The following is an 18,094-nucleotide window of genomic DNA, read 5'->3' as shown; positions in this document are numbered from 1 at the left end:
CCTGCCTTCCCGGTGTGGCCGGAGGCGAAGCAGCGGATACCCCATCACGTTCTGGGCTGTCCCCTCGATGGGTGTACAGAGGCCTCTGGAAGCAAGGAGGGCAGGACCGGGGAGTGAGGATGGGGAGAGCCAGGGCGGGCAGCAAGGGTCGGACGGGGGTGTACAATGGACCCCGGGAGACGGCGAGGTGCCGCCCCAGTCTTCCGGAGAGAGACGAGGGGCTGGCTTTGGGTGAAGGAGGTGGGCGTACAGATGGGCAAGGAGTCGCTTCTGAGGGCTGGCGATGGCCTGGACATGGGGCGGGGTGAGCGATGGGGCCACTGGGCTGGGGTCTTAGTGAGAAAACACTGGACGGCAAAGGGCTTGGGAGAGGGGTGGAAATAAAGCTCCCAGGATGCACTGAAGCCCTCTTGGGGAGACATGTGGGTGCCAGGGCAGCTGAATGGATGGTTCTAGGCTGTTGAACTCAGAAGAGCTTCCATAAACCAGCAGCCTCTCTGCTGCCCAGAGGTCCTAGGAGGGCCCCACCCAGACCCTGGAAATCAAAATTGGCATTTCCTGAGACCCCCCAGATGAAGGAAAGGCACAGGGGTCCTAGAAGTTCTAGACTAGAGCTACCCTAGGGGCCCTGAGGCACACAATGGCTGCCTGGGGTTTCCCCTGGGGGTATGATTCTTGTCCCCTGGGGGTGTTCTGGTTGTGAGGACTGGGGGTGGCCAGCGGAGGCCAGGGACGCCGCACAACATCCTAGGATGCCCAGAGTGACCTCATGACACAGGGGCATCTGGCCCACATGTCAACCGCGCCGCGGGTGAGGAGCCCGGGACACCCAGGAGTCCTGACCTCCGCCGGGGTCTTATCCCCTTCCCATCCCCACCGAAAGGCTCCCTCGAAGCCACACAGAAAGGCCAGATGTCAATGAGTCACTTACAGTTTATTTTTGCCTGAAAGTATTTCACATCTCTGAACACAGCTACGTGACAGTAGTATTAACCATCAGGAAAAGCAACAGTGCGAAGGGAAAAGGTGGCATGTCTCGGTTCTTTTTTTTTTTTTTTTCCTTTTTTAAAGTTTTTTAAAGTTTTTTTTGTTTTGTTTTGTTTTTTGTTTTTTTGTTTTTTTGTTTTTTTTGCTTCTGCTTCTTCCTGCACCAGAGTGCTATAAAGTATGGGACCGGAGGGGAGAGAATAAAACCAAACAACAGAAAACAACAACAACAGAAAACAAAACAAAACAAAACAAAACACGAAACAGAACACACTCACACGCACACACAAAATAAAACCTGGCACGTAAAATGAATTAAGACTGAAACCCAATTTCTTTTTTTTTTTTCCTTTTTTAAAAAAATGAGGGCATAGTCGGGGGGTAATAAAGTCTACCTAGCAAAGTATAAAACGACAAAAGCATGGTTTCCATTGAATAAGATTAAATATATATAAAACAATTACATTGACTGGGGGTTAGGTCTGGAGGTGCCGGAGGGGGGCGGTATTTGTGCTAAACCAACAGAAAAGGGGGCTTGGGGGAGAGGGGACCCCAAGTAAACCATAAAAGGGCTGTTCTGTACAGTGAGGGCTTGTTAAGAAAAAGCCAGACTGTTTACAAAAGAAATGGAGGTTGGTTTGTCTTCGGGACCGGGGTGGGGACAGAAGGGGTATCTGCGCCGCAGTGGTCACATTCATGGGGGCAGGGCGGGCAGTCAGGCTGGTGGAGGTGATGTCTCTCTCTTCTCCCAAGAGACCATGCAAAGAAGCGGGCATGCATGAGGAGACCACGCGAAGCACAGGATGGCAGGGAGGCCGCGGGCCACAGTCTCGGTGGGGATGGGGAGGGTGGAGGCCACGGGAGATGGGAGCTCTCCCGGGCGGGGCTGGGAGCACAGGTCAAGCACCCCCCCACACACGGGTAAAAGGGGCTGAGAGAAAGCCGGGGCCTGGCGGGAGCAAGACTGCAACGTGGGGACCCCACCTCCCACTTCCCCAGCCTGACTCCCACCCGTGAGTAAGTTGGAGACACGGGGGACTTGGAAATGCACAGTGGGGGGGGGGGCTGGGGGGGCAGACGGACGGCCGAGCATTAGCATACAGAATTCATTACGAAAAAGCAATTAATTTTCCAAGGAGGTTTCTTTTTTTGTCGGTTTCCTTTAAAAAAAATAACAATAATACTACCACTACCCCAACAGCTGACTGGTCTGTACAGTCCTACAGGCCAGGGGCGGGCAGGGGGAGGGCAGGAGGGGGGAGGGAGGGTCAAAGACTTCATAAATAAGAGGCAGGTCCCAGACCTGCAATTTGTCAACATTTCTTAAATAGGCGCATTATTTAAATCTTATGTACAACAAGAATCACTTTGCATAGCAATGGCGAGGACACGGACGGTGGGATGACATGTCTGGGTTTTCTTGTCCCAATGGCAGGGGGCTGAGTTCTCCGTGGAGCCTCTGAGGAAGAAAAAGCATCCTTCCTCAGCCCTCGAGGCCCATCGGGGTCGTGTGATGGTGGCATCAGGGTTGACTTCTCCCACACAGCATTAAACACAAAGGCAAAGAAAATCCACAAAGGGTCCCCCCTCCCCAAGCCCCCCACGCCCACCCCACCCCCTCCCCCGACCCGCTGATGCTCCTCTGGTTGCTACAAAGTCCATTTTAGATCAGGTCAAGGTTTCCAATTATGAAGCTAAAAGAATTAGGTGGGGCTGGGCGTGCGCACGGCCCCCCTCCCCACCCCTCCCCCCTCCGCCCTCCGCCCCCAGAAAGACTCCCCCATCTATCTCACAGCCAGGACGCTGGGGGTAGGACCCCAGGACCGGTGCTCTACGGCTATTAGTCAAGAGTTGTGTGTCGCAGCTGCAAACGCCGTCCTGCCGAGGCGGGAGGTTCACCAGGCTTCCGTGTAGCGGACGTCCACCTCCTTCAGATTGGGGAGCTTGGCCTGTGGGGTGGCAAGAAGGAGCCGGTCCCTTCCAGCACCCGGCCCCGCGGTGGCCGGCTCCCCTGCCTCAGTGGCTGGGGGTCCCACCTTGCCCTCCCCACCTTGCCAGCGGGGGCTCCCCGGAGCTCAGAGCTGGGTGACTGCGGGGAGAACGCAGTACATGGGGTATGGCGCAGGTGACAGCTGCCGGGGATTCCACGGCCCCTCCTCTGACCGGCCGTGCGTCCCCGGGCTCTGGAGTAGGTGGGAAGCCTGCGGCACGAGCCCAGCTCTACCACTGTCTGGCCGCAGGGCCTGCGGCCGTGCCCCCAGCCTCCAGGAGCCTCAGGTCATCTGTGCAACGAACGGGGCCCAGTCCTCCGCTCCCAGGACGGCGCTAAGGCCGGGAACCGCGAACACACACTCCGCCCTGCCCGACACACGGTGGTTCGCTCCCGGGAGGGGGACCGTTCTCCCTCGTCGTGCTGTTCACATCCCGTCACTACCAGCAGTCGGGCAGGCGAACGGAGCGGGATCCCAGGACCACGGGATCCCCGTCAGGGCCGGTACTGGGGGGCGGCGGAGGGTCTCCCCCGCAGGACACTCGGTCAGATCCGAGGAGACTAGTTCACCTGCTCAGAGACGGCTCAGAGCCGCCTCCTGCTCTCCGTCCCTGCTGCCCGGACAAGGCTCCTCTCTTCCTTTATAAGCAGCGGCTTTTCTCCATGAGCCTGCCCTGCAGAGAGGGCTAACGGCTCTCCTCTCTGCACCCCTGCCTTCCCTCTCCCATGCCTACCCGGCCCGGGCGAGCTGCTACTGCACGTGCGTACACACGAGCACACAGCTCCTCGGTGCTTCTGTCCTGGGGCCCAGTTCATGGCCCCCTGCTGCCCAGGCAGAGGTGACACACGGGGGCCTGCGGTCACCCGTGTAGCACTGTAAAAAAAACCTTTAAGCCAACCTCACAAAATCAGGAGACCGCAACACAAGGAAGTGGTTCCACGTTCTCCCGCACGGGCGGTAAGGGGCGGGGGGCAGTGATCTGGGTGGCCCCAGAGGCAGGCGGGCCGCCCCCATGCTGGTCCGATCCCCGCATTACTGAGGCTGGGGTGTCACCGGCCAGTATCCACAAGTGGGCACCACGTGTCTCTTGAATATGTGGAAGTGGCTTTTCCCCAATTGCATATGCCCTTGTGCTGCCTGGTGTCTGGTTCTGGGCTCCTCCAGCTTTCAGGGGCCTAGCAATCCTTGGCAGTGGGGCAAAAATGCCCATCTGGACTGGGCAGGATGCCCTGGAGCTTGCACCTGTGACAAGCCCCGGGGGAGGTCTGACCTCACCAAGGTTGGGGGGGGCAGGCACTGAGGCCGACTTCACCCCCACCCCCTCTCCACGCACTCCTCGGGACCCCTGGGACAGCCCTCTCTTCTGGCCGGCCTGGCAAAAATCATTTCTTAAGCCCTCCTCTTGGGAAGGCCCTTCTGTCCCACTGAACAGGGCTGGCTGTCCCCCGTGCCCTCCCTGCTGCTCCCCAAGCCCTGTCCTGCCTGGGTTACTGTTTATCTGTCTGCCAGGACTGAGCTTCCGCCCAGGGTGTAGGACGGACCCAGAAGCACTGTGGAGTCCCTGCCCCCAGTGTGGGCCTGGTACACAGTAGATGCTGTGACAGTGGCCATGGGTCTGGCTGAGGGGGAGGTTGGGGGGGTCCCCTGCTGGGGAGGATTCCCTCCGAGTGGCTTCCTGCCTGCGAAGGCGCCAGTGGGCTGGTGGGACCATCTGGCCACCTGGCCCAGCCCTTCCGTCCTTGGCACTGGCTACCTGCAGCCCCGCTCACTGCCTGCTGGGGCAGATGGGACCGGGCCCACTGGGACGGGGGCAGGAGGCTGCTGAAGGCCCAGCTTCTCCAATCCCTAAGACCTGTTTTACAAACAAAATGTGCCCTGCCTTTCCCCACTCAGATCCTTTTTCCTTTCCCAATGTTATCTTGCCAACCTAGCCCAGGCTGCCATCCAGGCTCTTATCTGTGTGACAGCACCAGCCCCATTAATGTGCTTCCTGTTTCTACTCTTGCTGGCACTACCTCCCGCCCCCACAAAAAAAATCCATTTTCCTGGTAACGGCCAGAACAAGCGCTTGAGCATAACTCACTCCTCTGTTTAGAGCCTCTGAAAGCTTTCTACTGAACTTGGATGAAATCCGGAGCCCTTCGGTGACTGATGAGGCCTTATTCAGTCTGGCCCCAGTCTGTTTTCTCTTACTCTCTACTCACATCTGCCACAAAGTCAGCTCACGCCAACACTTTCTGCCTCAGGACCTTTGCACTTGCTTTTCCTCTCACCTTTTGCATCTGCGGCTTATCTTTTAGGTCTCGGCTGCTGTGACCTCACTTCAAAGGGACCATCCTTGAGGATCACATGCCAAACAGGCCCTCCTTATTTCTACCCGACCCACTGCCTGCTGGCCTCCTCGTTATCACTTCTTTCAACCTGTCCCTACTCCGTTTACTGTCTTATCTGCTGCAGTAACAGCCGTTCCTGCCGGAGACTAAGCTTCATGAGGGCGAAGCGCGAGTATTAGATGCTGGTGGATGGAGCGAAGCGAGGAGAGAAGGACAGAGGGAGACAGAGAGGGAGGAAGTACCTTTAGATCTTCGTAGGTATCCGCCGAGAGCTTGGTGCTGTTCATATTCAAGCTGCAGAGACTCTTCATGGCTGTACAAGGACAGAGAGATGCCGTCACGGAATCAGTGAGACCTTCCCGCCCAGGGCAGCTGCAGGGATGGGGCAGAGAAGCCAGGGGACGGACTGCAGTGGCCCAGGCCCCTGACGAGCAAATGGGGTGGGGTGAGTGGCGTTGCAGGGGCATGGCCAGGGGCCACCAGGACAGAAGGTCAGTTTCAGGCGGGCGCTGGTCTGCGCCTATGCACTCTCCCTGCTCTCTGAGCCTCTCTCCCTTCTGGTGTCTCTCTCACTCCCTCCACTGCCTGTACCCCAAGTGTCCCCAGCACCTGCCTGCCACACCGCAGATCAGCCGCAGTGACCAGGCCTGGCCCGTCCCCCAGGGAAACTCTGCAAACTCTCCGACAGGGCTGCCCCAGACCCCAAATTCTTGAAAGCAGGTCTCAAACTGCGGTGTCGTCAGGAGTCGCTCAGCAGCGGTGTGATGCTCTGTCCCTTCCTGGGGGCACCGATCCAGCAACTGTGGGGCTCCCATGACAGTATCCAAGGAGCACATTTGTAGAGAAATGTCTCCAAACCTCATCTTTTCTGCCCTCCATGACTCCTGCCTCCTGTCCCCACCCCTCCCAAGCCATATGGAGTTTGCCAACAACCTCGCAGGAGCCACGGCCACTGCCCAGCATATCATCTCCTCGGCCACTTCGTACATATGTCTCTTTTCCACCCAGATCCGGTCACCTCCCTGGGAAGCCTTCCTCGATTCCTCCCAGCCAAGACACGGGGCGCCTGATCTTAACCAGCAGGTCAGAAACGGGAAGTGCAAATTCCCAGGCTGAGGGCAGAGCCCGATGCAGGGATTGATCCCACCACTCATGAGATCAGAATCCGAGCCAGAATCAAGAGTTGGACGCTTAACCGGCTTGGCCACCGAGGCACCCCTTCTCTTAGGGCAATGTTTCTCAAATTTCAACAATGCAGGGAATCCCCTGGGCATCTTGTTAAAATTGAATCAGCAGGTCTGGGGCAGGACCTGAGAATCTGCGCCTCTAACCCCAGGGGGTGGCTATCGCCACTGGTCAGGGCAGTTGGGCAGCAATGTCCTAGAGCACTTTTCTTGAACCTGAAGTATCTGGAGGGTACAGGTACTCATTTTCCCTTTTGCTTCTAGAATATAAGCTCTCTGAGGGCAGGGATGTTTCCCCTGCTGTGCTGTTCTTAGCACCTAGAACAGTGCCTGGCACACTGCAGGTGCTCAGCGACCCTTGGGGGATGGAGGACTATATCCCAGCACCCGGCAAGTGCATGGGGCAGTCTGTGCTTAGCTGGGGTGTGCTAATGCTTGCTCACACGCAGGCCCACCACAGGCCACCCACCCCGGCCACGCCCTCGGGACTCACAGCTGAGGGCCAGCAGGCCGGCGTCGGTGACGGGTGTCTCACACAGGTTCAGCACCTGGAGCATGGTGAGGTGTTCCGACAGGAGCCGCAGGCCGGCGTCTCCAAACTGTGGAGCAGAGACCCTCTCAGCCCTGACACTCCACCAGCCACCCCCAGGCCCCTGGGGAAATGACCTTGAGGCTGGGGTAGCAGTGCACAGACGAGGAAGGAGTCACCACCCTCCAAGCCCCAGGGGCGTTCTGGGCTGCCCTTGCTTCTCTCCAAAGACAATGCTTCTCTTGACTTGGGTTCGAGTCCAGTTTCTGCTGGTGGGATGTGGGCTGGGCAAGGGCCTCCCCAGGACTCCTGCTCTCTGTCAGGGAGGGCTGGGAACTCCATGGCTATGGCTCCAAGTGGGGGCCAGCAGCTTTTCCCCGGGCAGGCCGGTGGGATGGGGCGGGACAGGCCTGGAAAGCAGACTGCCAGGAACACCAGGTTTCTCTTCTGTCAACGAGGGTGCCTACCCATCCCAGGGACAGTGTGGGGACCACACGCCCTGCCACACGAGGGGCTCAACAGCACAAGAAATCCTGAGGACAGGCACTGAGCAGCTGTGAGCTGTGGTTGTCGTTACAACGAGGCCCACGGGCTGCCACGTGCTCTCCGGGCAGGTGCATGAGACCAGCCCACCTCTCGGCCCTGCCTCAAAGGGCTTCTAAGACTTTGCCCAGGACATCCCCGCCCCGGGGCTCAGCAACTCCACCTGCAAAATGGATTCATGAAATCCCAGACCTCCTCTGGCCATGGGAGTGGGTGCTGAGCAGGGAGGGGCTGTGGTAATCGAGAGACGGGGCCATGGGCTCTGGCCGGAGAGGCCAGCCAGGAAGTCGGGGCTTAGCAGGTGCAGTGTCGGGGTGCCTGGGGGCAGGAAGGCGGGTGCAGGGGCGGGAGGGAGCACGGAGCAGGGAGCAGGCAGGCAGCACGCACCTGAGTGGACCACAGGTTGAGCTGCTTGAGAGAAGGCAGTTTGATGAGGTGCTCCGCGCAGGCACTGGTTACGTTGGTGAAGGCCAGACTGAGGTTCTCCAGGTTCCCGAAAGAGCCGGAGCTCAGCAAACGAGCCAAGTCGGCATCCTGCAAACACACGGGCAGGTGGGCTGTCGGGAAAGGCCTCGGGCTGCCAGCAGCTCCTGGGACCCCATCATACCCTCTCCCCACCTCCTCTCCCTGCCCCGCAGAGCTCTAACTGCGGCAACAAATCCCCAGGAGGTGGGGTGATGTCGTGGCTTGGCATGTGGGGGGGGTGGTGGTGTTTGGACCGAGGGGGCTGTCAGGGAGGGAAGGGCTGCTTCCATGTCCCCGTGGGGGAGGGAGGAAGCTTCCAGCACCGTGACTCACAGCCTGAATCACCAACTGGGGTGTTCTGAGGCCACGTCGCTCCCACGTGTGTGCGTGCGTCCACGTGCGCCTGGCCAACTCACCCTCCCCCACAGCAGCTCGGGCCCCTCTCCCACCTGCGATCACCGAGGTCCCCCCTAACTCTGAGGCCTGTGTAGATCTGTGCATGTGTGAGTATTAGACCCCGAGGTCACCGAGGGGAACAGCCATTCTCCCTTCCACCTTAGTGATGGAATCCTTGAGTTTTAGCGGTCACACAGCTGCCCTAATCTCCCAGCCAGGTGTGCCCACGTGCTAAACCCGGACAACGGTGTATGGGGAGATGTCTCCAGTAGAACTTTCAGGAAAGCCCTTAAAGGGAAGGGGCATGTTCTTCTTTGCTATTCCTCCTTCTGCTGGTCTGAATGCAGACATGATGGCTAGAGTTTGAGCAGCCTTTTTGAACCATGAGGTAGAAGTCTTATGCCAAGGACAGTGGGGCAGCAGGAGATGGGACTAAGATCCGTGGAGACTTGTAAATGGGGGTAAAAAGAGGCACCAACTTCATAGTATTATTACAGCGATAAAATGAACTCATAACCCAGTACTGGTACCTAAATACTCCTTGGATGTTAGCTATTACTATTATTAACGGGTAACACGTTAACGTCGGTATCAACAATAATCTTTACCGTGCTTGGCTTCCGGCAACCCAAATCCCTCCTGGAAAAGTGGCCTGTCAAGGACTCCACCGCTGTCTGCTGCTCTCCAGCACGGAGGCCTAACCACCTTCTTCCTTCCCCCCGGCCCCACAGAAGAAGGAAACCAACTCACTGTGGACTTGGAGGGCAGTGTTAGCCTAGTGGGCCCGCCTTTCCTTTGCTGCAACAGAAACCAGACTGATTACGACCCGTTCTCTCCCCTGCACACCCCATCCTCCGTGACATCACACAGAGCCGGGTTCATTTCAGGGCAGTAGAAGGCAACATGGTGGTCTTGGTCTCGGGCCAGACCCTGAGACAAGGTTGGGGCTCAGTTGGTTTATTAGAGAGGGGATGCCAAGAAACACCAGCAGGGGAAGGGAGACAGTGAAGCCGCTTCAGGAGGGGAGTGTTAGCATATAGCTACTGCTGGGGCCTCTGGGTCAGGTCTCAGAGGTAGTCCTGTCTGCGCGGAGAGGGAGCTGGAATATTGACACACCCTCCCCATCAGCCACCGGGGGACAGCTGCTGCAGGGGGCCGGTGGCACGAGTTCGCTGCCACCCTGACGTCCAGCCCTGGCCCCTTCAAGAAGGGCCTGAGGGACACGGGTGACATACAGGGAGGGCGACAGTGACTGGCGTGCAGGACTCTGGGGGTGAGGACGTGGCACATATGTGCCCGACTTCTCTGGGCCTGGAGGAGGACTCACTGGAACAGCGGCCCATGTAGGTGCGGTGGTCCTGCGCTCTGCCCTGGTGCACCCAAGCAGAGCCCTGCCCGGCCCAGCTCTGGAGCCACGGAGCCGGGCTGTGGCCTTACCAGCTCCTTGAGTTCCCGCTGCCGGTCACATAGCTGCTCGTACATGCGCTTGCCCACACCCGTGCTCTCCAGGGTCGAGATGATCTGCAGCTGGGTGTCGTTGTTGTCAATGATGTTGTACTCCAGCATCAGGCACAGGATCTGCCGGGAGGAGCGGGAGGCACCTTACAGCCTGTCCGAGACTCCGGGCAGGGCTGCCCTCTACAGGCACAGGGGGCCAAACCCTCAGCCTGGCCCAGCAGCCCCACAGACCGGGGGACAGGGTTCTGACAGATAAGCTCGGCGTGCTCTATGCTCCCCAAAATATCATCCTAAAAACGAGCAACCATGCTCTCCCCTCTCTGCATTTCTGGCTGTGTGATACTGGGCAAATCACTAGCCACAGCTTCCCATCCATACAATGGAAACATTCGCACACACCCAGCTGAGCAGAGAGCAGGCCCTCGGCAAACGCACAAAGAAAGGATGCACGCTAGGCCCTGAAGGGTTGGTAGAAAGCCCGAAAGACAGGACACCTCTTTCCATCCCTAGTCCCCCGCCCTGTTTGCCTACCCCGCGGCTGGTGCTCAAGACATGGTCACTGAGTTGTTGGGGGGAGACACCGGGCACATCCCCCCTCCTGGAGCTTCAGGCGACTGCACAGGTCACTCTGCTGCCAGCGCTCCTTCCCAGGGGCCCGGGCCTCACACGCAAGCAGCCCTGCTTCCAGATTCCCTTTCCCGTGACTCCACCCCTTCCAAGGACAGCCTGCCTGGCCCAGGTCTTCACAGCACGGCTCACCTGCCTCCTGGCTCCCCCCGTCCCTGCAGGTCTCTGGCACAAGCACGGGGACGAACTTCCAAGATCCTTACCAGGGCCTCTGAGTGCCTCATGGGCTCTCCGGGTGCATCCACCCAAATCCCTGACCTGCCCTCGACTCAGCCATGCTGGCCTCCTCCCTGTTCTCACACCTCCCCCTGCCGTAGGGCCTGGCCTGGACACTCTGCTCGCGCCTTCTGGGGAACTCCTTGCCCCCACATCTCACCACAAGGCTCACTGGCAGGGAAGCAGCTCTGGGGCTCAAATCCTTGGGATGTTCGTCCCGCTAAGCGGTGTTCTCAGCCCCAGCCCTTGACTATGGGCTGGCGCTTGCCCCGGGCAGAACGTGGCCCAGTGACACCGGCTGACGTGGGAGGTGCGTGAGGAAGACGATGCGGCGTCTGCCTGTCTGCCCTGGGACAGCGGCTCTGGGGGCCTCGGGCTCCTGGGGACTTTGGGAGGAGACAGAGAGGGACTGGGCCAGGGGCGTGCTCCTGGTGAGTGGGGAGGCTGTGGTGTGGGGAGAGGCCTGGGGTCCCAGGTGCTCCGGCCTGCTCACCAGAGACCAGAGCAGGAGCCTGGCCGCCAAGCCCGGTAACCCCGAGACCCGTGAGCCAAACACATGAGCATGATCGTTTGAAGCCCGGCTGGGCTGGTCTGTTACAGAAACAGAAAAACAGAACAGAAACCTCCGCTGACCCCTCAGGCCCGTAAGGTCAACAGGGTCATAAGGAGAACAAGCGAGAGGGTAAGTCATGTGAGGGGGGCTGCACGCTCCCGCGAGGCTCAGCACAGGCCACGGCTGCCCCTGCCTCGTCGGCCGCTGTGCTCCCAGCTGCCCTAAGCTCTGGGCCCCCGCAAGGCACTCGGTCCACAAGGACCAAGGCCCAGACGGGACGGCACTGTGCCGGGGGCGCAGGCCAGCTGCTTACCTCCACCATGGTCTGGTTCCCCCTCAGCGCCAGGAGCATGCAGGGGCCCAGCTTGTTTTCCGCCAGGGAGAGCAGGAATTTTTTGGTCTTGTAACAGGAGCCCATGAGGATGTGCACCTGTGAGGAGAGACGGCCTGTGTGACGAGGAGGGGCCACCAAGGCGCTGTGGCCCGAGATGCCTGCTTCCGGGGTGCCAGGAGGATTCCAAAACCAGAAGGCCCGCCCACCTCCTGCGCGGACACTAGATCTGAAATGATCATCGGACCCCTCCCTGCAGGGGGATTCAGAAGACCCCCCCAAACATATGCTCCAACACAGATGAGCCCCAACAACGCGGGGCTGAGTAAGTCGATCATAAAGGACAAGGCCGGTAGGATTCCACACACGTGAGGCACCTGGAGCGTCAGCCTTGGGGGCAGGAAGTAGACTGGGGATTGCCAGGGCGGGGGACGGGGGTTAGCATTTGGGGGTACACTGCCACCACACGCAGGACAGAGAAAGGCAGGAGCTCCGCCTCCCCCTTCCCAAACCCTCTGGGAGCTCCAAGGGCTGCTGAATGACCGCCCGAGGGCAGGGGACCCCAAACAACAGGGCCGGGGCCCAAACACTTCGTGTGCTCTCTCCCCAGACTTCGTGCGACAGCAAATGCCCTTCCCTGGTTAGAAACGGCAGCCTAATCAAGGGGACCTCTTCCGCGCCCTGCATCACCATGGAAACGAGGCGCTGCCATCCCAGGGGCTGTCTGCTTCCCTTTCCATGTATATTTTTTCCGCTCCGTCGTTAACAACTCTGGCACACAGACGCAATCTCTCGGGCGGGGAAGCTGCCAGCTCCCCGACTTTTCTTGCACACTGAGTCCCCGCATCGAGGGGTGGGGGACCGCTGGCTGTTGCCACGGTGACGCTGTGACATCAGGGAGCCGTCATGAGAGGTGGGGGGTGCAGGCAGGCAGTGGCCAGGGATGCACAGGGCACTCGAGAGGGGCCTGTTGGGCCACAGGTGAGGAGTGGAGGGCCCGTGCGTAAGGAAGGGATCTAAAAATTAAGTCCCTTTCAGGAAAGGCTCCAGAGGCAGCGGGGCTCTGCTGTCACTGCGGAGAGCTCCGTGAGCGGCTGCCCCGCCGGACGGGTGGCCCGGCAGAGAGACAAGACCAACCACAGCCACTCGAGTGCTAGGCCCTGGCCTGGCGCCCGTGTCCACAACAAGGCTCTGGACAGCGTGGGCTTAGGTCAAGGAGGAACGTGGAGGCCGGAGGCCTGTGTGACCTCGGGCAGGCCACCGCACTCCCCGGTCTGCTTCAGCACAGACGTGCTTCGGAGGAAAGGCTGACGATGAAGAAACAGTGCACATGAGCTGTCCGGCCCGAGGAAGGTACTGGAAGTCGCCAGGGGTGCAGTTACTGGTTTGGTGACCCCAGGTCACTCCTCTCCAAGGTGAGACGACCATCCTGACCTTGGCCTCTGTCGGCAGAGCCTGTGCGGCTGCAGTACCTCCTGGAACCCTGGTGCACACCAAGCTGGCCCGAGGACGCTGGGCGCTTGGGCGGGGAGCACCTCGGGCTTCAGCACCTTGTCTGCAAGGTGCAGTGACAGTGAGCGTCACCTCCTCACGGAGCTGAGCGGGACTGTGTGAGAGCAGGAGTTTCTAGCCCTTGGCTGGGCGCCTGCTCAGGTGAGAGACAGCACGGGACACCTGTGGCCGTCACCTTACTACATCTTCAGCTTCGACGCAGCCTGGAAATTCCCAGGCTGGCCACCACGGCCGGATTGGGGCAGCTCCGGCCTCTCGAGCAGAGGCAAACCCAGGGCCCGCCCGCCGCGCCCAGTGAGGGGTCCCGCCCCACATACCATGCTGGCGAACAGCTCCCCGTCATCGTCGCACGCCACCCCTCCCGGGCTGTAGAGCTGGAACCAGCCGTCTTTGCCGGCCCGCACGCTCAGCAGGCACGAGTGCACCTGTGGCAGACGAGGGGCACAGCGGTTAGCCCCCGAGGGCCCAAAGGAGACAGGTCAATGGTAAAGGCTCAGACAAGTCCCGCAGTAAAGAAACCTGTTTCACTTCAAGCCCAGCGACTCCCACTTAAATACCATGGAAGGTTTTTTGGGGGAAAAGTGTGGTATCCACACACTGGAGAACTCCAGAAATACACCTTCAGCTCCGACGTAGGAAGGGCCAGGCCTGGCTTGGTTAGTCGCCCTGAACAAAAGCAAGTCTGAGGCCAAATAAGGGGGGAGAGAGGCTCTAAGCAACAGCTCAGACTCATCCCCTCTCCTCCTCTGCCCTTCTTGGGGGTCGGGCGAGCTCTTTTTTCTCCCTTCTCCTTCTGCACCTCGAAATCCTCTCTCTGGCGTTCTGCCCTCAGCTCCCTGCCATCCTCTGTCCTGCTCGCCTCTGCTCGGCTGGAGCTCTGCACCTCCTTCGGAGTCTGGGCCTCTCCCTGGAAGGCTCTCGGACCCGGGCGGGACAGTTTCATGCACAAGCACGGCTCTGTCTGTGGGTCTCAACCGCCTTCCCAGAGTTCCGCGTGTCAGTGTGTGGGCGGGCACGTGTGCGCGAGTGTGCAAACACATGTGCGTGCATGTGTCTGGAAGGAACTCCACATCCACCCCGGCCCCTCCTATCACTGCAGGGAGAGAGAGAGAGAGACAAAGGCCTTTGTTTCTTCCCCTCCTCCCTGTCCTCAGAAGGGAGCTGAGAGATGTGTCCGATCATTTCCTTCAGGACTGAAGGACAATTCGCTGCCGAAAGTCACTCACTCGCAGGTTGTAGCTGATCCCAACCCACACACAAGTAAACAGAGAAGGAGGTGGTGGGGCTTTGCTTTTTCCCTTAGAGTTGGAAGAATACCAAATGGTAATTCGTCTGCTTCAAAGAAATAAGGAATCAAGAATACGGAACGCTATTCAGCAAATACAAACGATTTGTAGCTGTGGCTTCTTCCAGAGGGAGACGGTGGGAGCGGACTCAAGACGGAGAAACAGAAACCAAGGGAGAGGCGCACGGGGGCCTGGAGCGAGGCCCGGCGAGGGGCGCGCTGCGGACAGGGCGTCCCCCGCAAACCTGGCCCTTTGCTCACCAGTTCCCCGGGGCCTTGCGGATGGTACCGAGCTCTTGGAACGCTCCCTGCCAGCACCTGGCTCTGCCTCTCCGCTCTGGGAAGCAGCTGGGACCACTCTTATTCTTCAGCTTCAAAGTCTGTGTTTGAACTAGAGGCTCACTTTCCAAGGGAATTCGGAGAATCCGTCTTCACACACAGTGAAGGAAGGACAGTTTAGACCAGCACTGTTTCCGGCCACTTAGAAACTCCCTATCGGCCATTTTTGCTTTTTCCCACTGCACCTGAGGACCACCTTGGAAATCAGGGTTTAGAATCAAGGTGTTTTAGAACCTGATCCTTCTAGAACAGCTTTACCGTGGGGCCTGAGGAGAGGATATTCCGGCTCCACCAAGGAGAAGAAATCATTCCCTCCTCTGCTCATCCTCAACCTCCCGCTTTGCTGGGGGCACATGTGTCCTGGTCTGTCCCCATCTGGAGGCCAGATCCCCTCACATCCCAGGACCCGTGCCTGGCTGCGAGCTCCACGGGGCAAGGCCAGCAGCCAGCTCATTCCCGCAGCCCCGTCTGGCCCCGTGTGTCCGCCGCAGAGCCAGGCACTCAACTGGCTCCGGAGCCTCACTCCCTGGGTTTGGATCCGGCCTGGGCCAGGTACTAGCTGTGTGACGTGGGGAGGTCCCTCAGTTTCAGGTTTCTCCACTCGAAGGGGAGGGTACTTCCGACGTAAACGGGGGTGATGTGATGACAGGACCTACTCGTGCTTGTGGGGGGATTCAAGGAGAAAACGCGCATGTCCAACACACGGTGAGCACCAAAGCGAGACCAGCTGTCATCCGCGGATAGAGCGGACGGAGGACGCCGGGCCACCTGAGTGCCTGCTCACACAGCCTCTGGGGTGGGGGGAGGGGGAGCTGAGCTCTCCCTGAAGCCCAGATACTGGAGGGACACAGTGCCCCCTCAGGGAGGCCTCCACCATGCTTGGGAAAGGAAAGCCGGCTCAGATCCCTGCTCCGATGCCTTTCCCAGCTTGCTGACGCTCAGAACGGTGGCCTACAGAGGATCTGCCGCTATCCCGGAGTGGGCTGGGAACCCCTGGCCAGCCTGGCCCTAAGACAAGAACTGTGCCCCCAGAAGAAACAGCCCATCGGTGGGCAACCACCTCTGGCTAGCCTGAGTTTCTCAGGAAGGATTGACAACACGGGCCGGGCACCCCCATCACAAGGGGGTGGCTGTGTTCATGCACAAGGCAAGGAGCCTTTGTCAACTGTTCTGAATGCCCATGGGAGACAAGGAGGCCCTGACAGAAGGCTACAGAAGGCTTGGAGAGGCTCACAGGTGTCCTGCCATAGCCCCAGCAGGGTGCCTTTGAGGGCGTGAGGGAGGCCTCACCTCTTGTCGTGGGTCTTCTGCAAACCTCTGGATCACGTACTTGAGTTCCCTGAAAGAGACGGGGCAGCAGCAGAGTCATTCCGAGGGTCCAGGCTTGCGTGGACCACGGTCGGGGCTGAGGAGAGGGCTGGGCCGGGGAACCTAGCAGAGCTGGCCGGGGTCAGGAAATGCCCGGACGCGCCTGGACAGGTGGTGCAGGGCTTCCAAGAGGAGCCACAGCTGCCTTCCAGAATGCCCGTGACCGAGAAGGGGCCAGAAGGAGGGCTGGCCGCGGGGGATGGCCTCGGGAGACAGGGCGCTCGCACTGGAAGGAGGGAACCAGGGTGTTGCCCCAATACTCACTTGGTGAACTTCTCATGTGCAAGAGCCCTGCAACGGAAAGAGCGGGAAAAGTGCCGTTAGTGGGGGGGGGGGGGGCTTTTGAAACCCACCACGATCCCAAGATCGTCCTCTGGGGATGGTGAGGCTCTGTCTGATCCGAAGAATGCGGAGGAGGCTGACAATGAAACATGGACATTTTGTCCCTCCTTGAAACCACACAACAAAGGCCTCTGATGAGGCAAAGATGGTAGGGAGGGGACGAGACAGAGCCCCCGGGTACCGGGGCCCGCGCCTGCGGCCGGCAGCGGCACGGAGCGGATCGGCCGTGACCCAGGTGTGCCTGGTAATTGTTCCTCCGCGAAGGCACGACCGCGCTAATTACTGCTGTACATCGGGGGGCGTTCGGGGACCATTCTCCAAGTGAATTGCATCATGGGCCCACTGTCACGTGTGTCCCCGGGGCCATGGGGACAGCAAATGCAGCCAATGACGCCACTGCTCTTTGGAGACAGCCGTGGCTCTCAGGAGTCAGATTTCTCGGGTCTTGAGTCCTGGGGGCCCCAGGGGGAGGCCAGGCCAGCAAATGGGGCAATTACCGGGTGTAATGTCCCCCTTGGAGAGCTGCATTTCATAAACACCGGCTCGTTAATCGGCTCCTGAGGGAGCCCCAAGCCGCCTCCCCAGGCCTGGTTTCTCCACATCTGTCAAAACAGAGGCCTGGAGGCATTTTAGGGCCTGGTTCCTCAGACAAAGGCTTCTCCTCAGGCCATTATCGGCCACAGAGTTTTCTCTCTATTTTCCTCGGGTAAATTCAGTATTGAGGTAAGGGCCGGCAACAGAGAGACAGAGGGCCCATTCCTGGCCCAGCCTGCCGGGGAACACGAGCTCATAACGGTAACGGGCGCAGTGAGAGTGCGTTCAGGGCATCGCGGGATGGCACAGACGGTCGTTCTGTGGGCATCAGCCTCTGACTTCACTGTGGCTGTGGCAGAGAGCGCAGGCAGGCAGTCCTGTCCCATGAGAGGCTTGATCAAAATCGCTCACTTCTCTGCAGGAAGGCGCACGGTGGGGAGGGCTTTGCCGGCCTTCCTAGCTCACTGAATCCTTGTAATGCTGCGGTGAGGTCATCTCCCCAGTTTTCGGAGTCAGGGGTGGTGGTGCCTCCCTGGGGGTCCCACAGCGGAAGACCAACCTCTCCCTCTCCCACCGCTGTCCATGGTATTCCCCGGGTGACCCGTGGACGACTGAGGTCAGAAACCGGGGTGGGACTTACTCTTTGGGGAATGGAATGGGTTGAAGCAAGCTGGCCAGGGACGGTCTCCAGTCATCATAGTCGGACCTAGAAAGAGGGGGGCGACAGTCAGGTTCGGACTGGAGAAAGAGAGGTTTACTGTGTGCTGTCATGGAGGGGCCCCCAACGGGGCCGGGGTCTGGCAGAGAAGCCCACGGTACTAACTCTGCTGCAGCCGCCACCTGCTTCCAGGGAGCTGGGGAGACAAGCAGCCGGTGTCTCCAGGCCTGATGGGCAGACCTCATCGCGAGGCTTCCTCACGGCGACCGAAGGGGCCCACCCTCCAGCTCCCTGGGGTTTGATCCCACCCCACGTCTGCACCCAGGTCACCAGGTCGTTGCTCCTTCTGACTTTTGAATCAGCGGGTTGAAATCCTACCCCCAGAACCTTAGACTGTGTCTGTGTTTGGAGACGCAGATGCCATGGAGGTAAAGTAGGCTACA

General features: G+C 59.5%; 1 protein-coding gene across 5 annotated transcripts in view; it reads right to left on the bottom strand.

Annotated features, from left to right (window-relative positions):
- Positions 1–915: 915 nt before the first annotated feature.
- The window catches only part of CMIP (c-Maf inducing protein), a 224,486-nt gene continuing 207,307 nt past the window's right edge, over positions 916–18,094 (bottom strand). For all 5 annotated transcript variants that reach the window (XM_032326250.1, XM_032326251.1, XM_032326254.1 and 2 more), the window contains 11 exons: positions 17,634–17,699; positions 16,382–16,408; positions 16,040–16,088; positions 13,443–13,550; positions 11,596–11,712; positions 9,866–10,006; positions 9,179–9,226; positions 7,955–8,101; positions 6,989–7,094; positions 5,554–5,624; positions 916–2,936 (listed from right to left, as the gene is read on the bottom strand). In XM_032326250.1, the coding sequence (XP_032182141.1) occupies positions 2,883–2,936; positions 5,554–5,624; positions 6,989–7,094; positions 7,955–8,101; positions 9,179–9,226; positions 9,866–10,006; positions 11,596–11,712; positions 13,443–13,550; positions 16,040–16,088; positions 16,382–16,408; positions 17,634–17,699 (934 nt within the window). In that variant the 3' untranslated portion in view covers positions 916–2,882. The remainder of the gene's footprint in view (positions 2,937–5,553; positions 5,625–6,988; positions 7,095–7,954; positions 8,102–9,178; positions 9,227–9,865; positions 10,007–11,595; positions 11,713–13,442; positions 13,551–16,039; positions 16,089–16,381; positions 16,409–17,633; positions 17,700–18,094) is intronic.

This window comes from Mustela erminea, chromosome 19 (genome assembly GCF_009829155.1).
Source record: "Mustela erminea isolate mMusErm1 chromosome 19, mMusErm1.Pri, whole genome shotgun sequence".
Classification (NCBI taxonomy): domain Eukaryota; kingdom Metazoa; phylum Chordata; class Mammalia; order Carnivora; family Mustelidae; genus Mustela; species Mustela erminea.
This window is presented reverse-complemented; position numbering and strand designations above follow the sequence as displayed.